Source organism: Mustelus asterias, chromosome 10 (assembly GCF_964213995.1).
Source record: "Mustelus asterias chromosome 10, sMusAst1.hap1.1, whole genome shotgun sequence".
Taxonomy (NCBI): domain Eukaryota; kingdom Metazoa; phylum Chordata; class Chondrichthyes; order Carcharhiniformes; family Triakidae; genus Mustelus; species Mustelus asterias.
Window position 1 is genome coordinate 104,717,634 of NC_135810.1, and position 6,732 is coordinate 104,724,365.

The 6,732-nt window shown below is 76.5% G+C and overlaps 1 protein-coding gene across 2 annotated transcripts in view; it reads right to left on the reverse strand.

Annotated features, from left to right (window-relative positions):
- Positions 1-6,476, reverse strand: part of rab6a (RAB6A, member RAS oncogene family) — a 105,051-nt gene extending 98,575 nt beyond the window's left edge. Inside the window, exon 1 of one of the 2 annotated variants that reach the window (XM_078222356.1) lies at positions 6,083-6,476. In XM_078222356.1, coding sequence (XP_078078482.1) covers positions 6,083-6,152 — 70 coding nt within the window. In that variant the 5' untranslated portion in view covers positions 6,153-6,476. The remainder of the gene's footprint in view (positions 1-6,082) is intronic. The other variant, XM_078222358.1, reaches the window with a different exon arrangement.
- Positions 6,477-6,732: the final 256 nt, after the last annotated feature.

Consider the following 6,732-nt stretch of genomic DNA (forward strand, 5'->3'; position numbering starts at 1 on the left):
GCGAAGGGGGGGAGGGGGGAGGCGAAGGGGGGGAGGGGGGAGGCGAAGGGGGGGAGGGGGGAGCGCGAAGGGGGGGGAGGGGAGGCGAAGGGGGGGGAGGGGGGAGGCGAAGGGGGGGGAGGGGGGAGGCGAAGGGGGGGGAGGGGGGAGGCGAAGGGGGGGAGGGGGGAGGCGAAGGGGGGGAGGGGGGAGGCGAAGGGGGGGAGGGGGGAGGCGAAGGGGGGGGGAGGGGGGAGGCGAAGGGGGGGGAGGGGGGAGGCGAAGGGGGGGGAGGGGGGAGGCGAAGGGGGGGGAGGGGGGAGGCGAAGGGGGGGAGGGGAGGCGAAGGGGGGGAGGGGGAGGCGAAGGGGGGAGGGGGGAGGCGAAGGGGGGAGGAAGGGGGGGGAGGGGGGAGGCGAAGGGGGGGAGGGGGGAGGCGAAGGGGGGGAGGGGGGAGGCGAAGGGGGGGGAGGGGGGAGGCGAAGGGGGGGGAGGGGGAGGCGAAGGGGGGGAGGGGGGAGGCGAAGGGGGGGGGAGGGGGGAGGCGAAGGGGGGGGAGGGGGGAGGCGAAGGGGGGAGGGGGGAGGCGAAGGGGGGGAGGGGGAGGCGAAGGGGGGGAGGGGGGAGGCGAAGGGGGGGGAGGGGGGAGGCGAAGGGGGGGGGAGGGGGGGAGGCGAAGGGGGGGGAGGGGGGAGGCGAAGGGGGGGAGGGGGAGGCGAAGGGGGGGGAGGGGGGAGGCGAAGGGGGGGAGGGGGGGAGGCGAAGGGGGGGCAGGGGGGAGGCGAAGGGGGGGAGGGGGGAGGCGAAGGGGGGGAGGGGGGAGGCGAAGGTGGGGGAGGGGGGAGGCGAAGGGGGGGGGGAGGGGGGAGGCGAAGGGGGGGAGGGGGGAGGCGAAGGGGGGGGAGGGGGGAGGCGAAGGGGGGAGGGGGGAGGCGAAGGGGGGGGAGGGGGGAGGCGAAGGGGGGGGAGGGGGGAGGCGAAGGGGGGGGAGGGGGGAGGCGAAGGGGGGGGAGGGGGGAGGCGAAGGGGGGGGAGGGGGGGAGGCGAAGGGGGGGAGGGGGGAGGCGAAGGGGGGGGAGGGGGGAGGCGAAGGGGGGGGAGGGGGGAGGCGAAGGGGGGGGAGGGGGGAGGCGAAGGGGGGGAGGGGGGAGGCGAAGGGGGGGGAGGGGGGAGGCGAAGGGGGGGAGGGGGGAGGCGAAGGGGGGGAGGGGGGAGGCGAAGGGGGGGGAGGGGGGAGGCGAAGGGGGGGAGGGGGGAGGCGAAGGGGGGGAGGGGGAGGCAAGGGGGGGAGGGGGGAGGCGAAGGGGGGAGGGGGGAGGCGAAGGGGGGGAGGGGGGAGGCGAAGGGGGGGGAGGGGGGAGGCGAAGGGGGGGAGGGGGAGGCGAAGGGGGGGAGGGGGGAGGCGAAGGGGGGGGAGGGGGGAGGCGAAGGGGAGGGGGGAGGCGAAGGGGGGAGGGGGGAGGCGAAGGGGGGGAGGGGGGGAGGCGAAGGGGGGGAGGGGGAGGCGAAGGGGGGGAGGGGGGAGGCGAAGGGGGGGAGGGGGGAGGCGAAGGGGGGGAGGGGGGAGGCGAAGGGGGGGAGGGGGGAGGCGAAGGGGGGGAGGGGGGAGGCGAAGGGGGGGGAGGGGGGAGGCGAAGGGGGGGGAGGGGGGAGGCGAAGGGGGGGGAGGGGGGAGGCGAAGGGGGGGGAGGGGGGGAGGCGAAGGGGGGGGAGGCGAAGGGGGGGAGGGGGGAGGCGAAGGGGGGGGAGGGGGGGAGGCGAAGGGGGGGGAGGGGGGAGGCGAAGGGGGGGAGGGGGGGAGGCGAAGGGGGGGAGGGGGAGGCGAAGGGGGGGGAGGGGGGGAGGCGAAGGGGGGGAGGGGGGGAGGCAGGGAGGGGGGAGGCGAAGGGGGGGAGGGGGGGAGGCGAAGGGGGGGAGGGGGGGAGGCGAAGGGGGGGAGGGGGGGAGGCGAAGGGGGGAGGGGGGGGAGGCGAAGGGGGGAGGGGGGAGGCGAAGGGGGGGGAGGGGGGAGGCGAAGGGGGGGAGGGGGGAGGCGAAGGGGGGGAGAGGGGGGGAGGCGAAGGGGGGGAGGCGAAGGGGGGGGAGGGGGGGAGGCGGAGGGGGGGAGGGGGGAGGCGGAGGGGGGGAGGGGGGGAGGCGAAGGGGGGGGAGGGGGGGAGGCGAAGGGGGGGAGGGGGGAGGCGAAGGGGGGGAGGGGGGAGGCGAAGGGGGGGGAGGGGGGGAGGCGAAGGGGGGGGGAGGGGGGAGGCGAAGGGGGGGAGGCGAAGGGGGGGAGGGGGGAGGCGAAGGGGGGGGAGGGGGGGAGGCGAAGGGCGGGGAGGGGGGGAGGCGAAGGGGGGGGAGGCGAAGGGGGGGGGGGGAGGCGAAGGGGGGAGGGGGGAGGGGAGGGAGGCGAAGGGGGGGGAGGGGGGAGGCGAAGGGGGGGGAGGGGGAGGCGAAGGGGGGGAGGGGGGAGGCGAAGGGGGGAGGCGAAGGGGGGGAGGAGGCGAAGGGGGGGGAGGGGGGAGGCGAAGGGGGGGAGGGGGGGAGGCGAAGGGGGGGGAGGGGGGGAGGCGAAGGGGGGGGAGGGGGGAGGCGAAGGGGGGGGAGGGGGGGAGGCGAAGGGGGGGAGGCGAAGGGGGGAGGCGAAGGGGGGGAGGCGAAGGGGGGGGAGGGGTGGAGGCGAAGGGGGGGAGGGGGGGAGGCGAAGGGGGGGGAGGGGGGAGGCGAAGGGGGGGAGGGGGGGAGGCGAAGGGGGGGGAGGGGGGGAGGCGAAGGGGGGGGAGGGGGGGAGGCGAAGGGGGGGAGGGGGGAGGCGAAGGGGGGGGAGGCGAAGGGGGGGAGGCGAAGGGGGGGAGGCGAAGGGGGGGAGGCGAAGGGGGGGGAGGCGAAGGGGGGGGAGGCGAAGGGGGGGGAGGGGGGGAGGCGAAGGGGGGGAGGGGGGGAGGCGAAGGGGGGGAGGGGGGGAGGCGAAGGGGGGGAGGGGGGGAGGCGAAGGGGGGGGAGGGGGGGAGGCGAAGGGGGGGAGGGGGGGAGGCGAAGGGGGGGGAGGGGGGGAGGCGAAGGGGGGGAGGGGGGGAGGCGAAGGGGGGGAGGGGGGGAGGCGAAGGGGGGGAGGGGGGGAGGCGAAGGGGGGGGAGGGGGGGAGGCGAAGGGGGGAGGGGGGAGGCGAAGGGGGGGAGGGGGGGAGGCGAAGGGGGGGGAGGGGGGAGGCGAAGGGGGGGGAGGGGGTGAGGCGAAGGGGGGGAGGGGGGAGGCGAAGGGGGGGGAGGGGGGTGAGGCGAAGGGGGGAGGGGGTGAGGCGAAGGGGGGAGGGGGTGAGGCGAAGGGGAGGGGTGGCGAAGGGGAGGGGTGAGGCGAAGGGGGAGGGGGTGAGGCGAAGGGGGGAGGGGTGAGGCGAAGGGGGGAGGGGGGGAGGCGAAGGGGGGAGGGGGTGAGGCGAAGGGGGGAGGGGGTGAGGCGAAGGGGGGAGGGGGTGAGGCGAAGGGGGGAGGGGGTGAGGCGAAGGGGGAGGGGGTGAGGCGAAGGGGGAGGGGGTGAGGCGAAGGGGGGAGGGGGTGAGGCGAAGGGGGGAGGGGGTGAGGCGAAGGGGGGAGGGGGTGAGGCGAAGGGGGGAGGGGGTGAGGCGAAGGGGGGAGGGGGTGAGGCGAAGGGGGGAGGGGGTGAGGCGAAGGGGGGAGGGGGTGAGGCGAAGGGGGGAGGGGGTGAGGCGAAGGGGGGAGGGGGTGAGGCGAAGGGGGGAGGGGGTGAGGCGAAGGGGGGAGGGGGTGAGGCGAAGGGGGGAGGGGGTGAGGCGAAGGGGGGAGGGGGTGAGGCGAAGGGGGGAGGGGGTGAGGCGAAGGGGGGAGGGGGTGAGGCGAAGGGGGGAGGGGGTGAGGCGAAGGGGGGAGGGGGTGAGGCGAAGGGGGGAGGGGGTGAGGCGAAGGGGGGAGGGGGTGAGGCGAAGGGGGGAGGGGGTGAGGCGAAGGGGGGAGGGGGGTGAGGCGAAGGGGGGAGGGGGTGAGGCGAAGGGGGGAGGGGGTGAGGCGAAGGGGGGAGGGGGTGAGGCGAAGGGGGGAGGGGGTGAGGCGAAGGGGGGGAGGGGGTGAGGCGAAGGGGGGAGGGGGTGAGGCGAAGGGGGGAGGGGGTGAGGCGAAGGGGGGAGGGGGTGAGGCGAAGGGGGGAGGGGGTGAGGCGAAGGGGGGAGGGGGTGAGGCGAAGGGGGGAGGGGGTGAGGCGAAGGGGGGAGGGGGTGGAGGCGAAGGGGGGAGGGGGTGAGGCGAAGGGGGGAGGGGGTGAGGCGAAGGGGGGAGGGGGTGAGGCGAAGGGGGGAGGGGTGAGGCGAAGGGGGGAGGGGGTGAGGCGAAGGGGGAGGGGGTGAGGCGAAGGGGGAGGGGGTGAGGCGAAGGGGGGAGGGGGTGAGGCGAAGGGGGGAGGGGGTGAGGCGAAGGGGGGAGGGGGTGAGGCGAAGGGGGGAGGGGGTGAGGCGAAGGGGGGAGGGGGTGAGGCGAAGGGGGGAGGGGGTGAGGCGAAGGGGGGAGGGGGTGAGGCGAAGGGGGGAGGGGGTGAGGCGAAGGGGGGAGGGGGTGAGGCGAAGGGGGGAGGGGGTGAGGCGAAGGGGGGAGGGGGTGAGGCGAAGGGGGAGGGGGTGAGGCGAAGGGGGGAGGGGGTGAGGCGAAGGGGGGAGGGGGTGAGGCGAAGGGGGGAGGGGGTGAGGCGAAGGGGGGAGGGGGTGAGGCGAAGGGGGGAGGGGGTGAGGCGAAGGGGGGAGGGGGTGAGGCGAAGGGGGGAGGGGGTGAGGCGAAGGGGGGAGGGGGTGAGGCGAAGGGGGGAGGGGGTGAGGCGAAGGGGGGAGGGGGTGAGGCGAAGGGGGGAGGGGGTGAGGCGAAGGGGGGAGGGGGTGAGGCGAAGGGGGGAGGGGGTGAGGCGAAGGGGGGAGGGGGTGAGGCGAAGGGGGGAGGGGGTGAGGCGAAGGGGGGAGGGGGTGAGGCGAAGGGGGGAGGGGGTGAGGCGAAGGGGGGAGGGGGTGAGGCGAAGGGGGGAGGGGGTGAGGCGAAGGGGGGAGGGGGTGAGGCGAAGGGGGGAGGGGGTGAGGCGAAGGGGGGAGGGGGTGAGGCGAAGGGGGGAGGGGGTGAGGCGAAGGGGGGAGGGGGTGAGGCGAAGGGGGGAGGGGGTGAGGCGAAGGGGGGAGGGGGTGAGGCGAAGGGGGGAGGGGGTGAGGCGAAGGGGGGAGGGGGTGAGGCGAAGGGGGGAGGGGGTGAGGCGAAGGGGGGAGGGGGTGAGGCGAAGGGGGGAGGGGGTGAGGCGAAGGGGGGAGGGGGTGAGGCGAAGGGGGGAGGGGGTGAGGCGAAGGGGGGAGGGGGTGAGGCGAAGGGGGGAGGGGGTGAGGCGAAGGGGGGAGGGGGTGAGGCGAAGGGGGGAGGGGGTGAGGCGAAGGGGGGAGGGGGTGAGGCGAAGGGGGGAGGGGGTGAGGCGAAGGGGGGAGGGGGTGAGGCGAAGGGGGGAGGGGGTGAGGCGAAGGGGGGAGGGGGTGAGGCGAAGGGGGGAGGGGGTGAGGCGAAGGGGGGGAGGGGGTGAGGCGAAGGGGGGGAGGGGGTGAGGCGAAGGGGGGGAGGGGGTGAGGCGAAGGGGGGAGGGGGTGAGGCGAAGGGGGGAGGGGGTGAGGTGAAGGGGGGGAGGGGGTGAGGTGAAGGGGGGGAGGGGGTGAGGTGAAGGGGGGGAGGGGGTGAGGTGAAGGGGGGGAGGGGGTGAGGTGAAGGGGGGAGGGGGTGAGGTGAAGGGGGGGAGGGGGTGAGGTGAAGGGGGGGAGGGGGTGAGGTGAAGGGGGGGAGGGGGTGAGGCGAAGGGGGGAGGGGGTGAGGTGAAGGGGGGGAGGGGGTGAGGTGAAGGGGGGGAGGGGGTGAGGTGAAGGGGGGGAGGGGGTGAGGTGAAGGGGGGGAGGGGGTGAGGTGAAGGGGGTGAGGGGGCGGAGAGGTGTCCAAGGTGTGTGTGGGGTGGGCGTTGAGAGGAGGAGGTGTGTCCAGGGCGCGGGGCTGGGTTGGGGGGGGGGGGGGCGGTGGTGAGACACTCTGGAGCCTTCGATCTGTCAGGCGAATGGAGGCGGACAATGAGTCGGGCACCGAGGGGAGAAGCCGGCGCTACTCACCGCTCTGCTCGCCCAGGAAAACCAGCTTGAATTTCCTCAGCGGATTCCCGAAATCGCCTCCCGAAGTCATGGCGCGGAGGAGGAAATAATTTAAAATATGGAGAAGATATATCTATAAAAAAGAATCTTTGCTTCACCCGCTCCTCAGGACCGCCGCCGGAATGGAGCGATGTCAAATCTCTAACCGTTATCGGGTTAATTCACAGACGACTCGAGCTACCTATCTATATATATTTTTTTTTGTTAACGATCCACCGGGTCCGGTCGCTCACAGAGCCACACACACAATAAGATTGTGAGGGGATTTTTTCCGCCTGCCTCCTCACGGTTCCTGCACTAACCGCCGCTCGACAACCTCAGCTGTGATGACCGGGGACTTCCTGCTCCCGCGGAGAGAGAGAGGGTGGGGGAGGGGAGCCGGGGGCGGGGCCAGCCTTGATTGACATCCTGGTCGGCCAATGAACGGATGACAGACCGGAAGGATGGCGCGACGTCCCGACGTCACCCGCCCAATCAGCGGCCGGGGGCGGGGGCGGGAGCGGCACAGGCGCATTCCGGCCTGGCTGAGCGGCCAGTGACCTGCGCACAGGCGCAGCGCCACGTTACCCTCCCGCCCACCGGGTGACGTCACCTGTCAATCAAAGGGGATC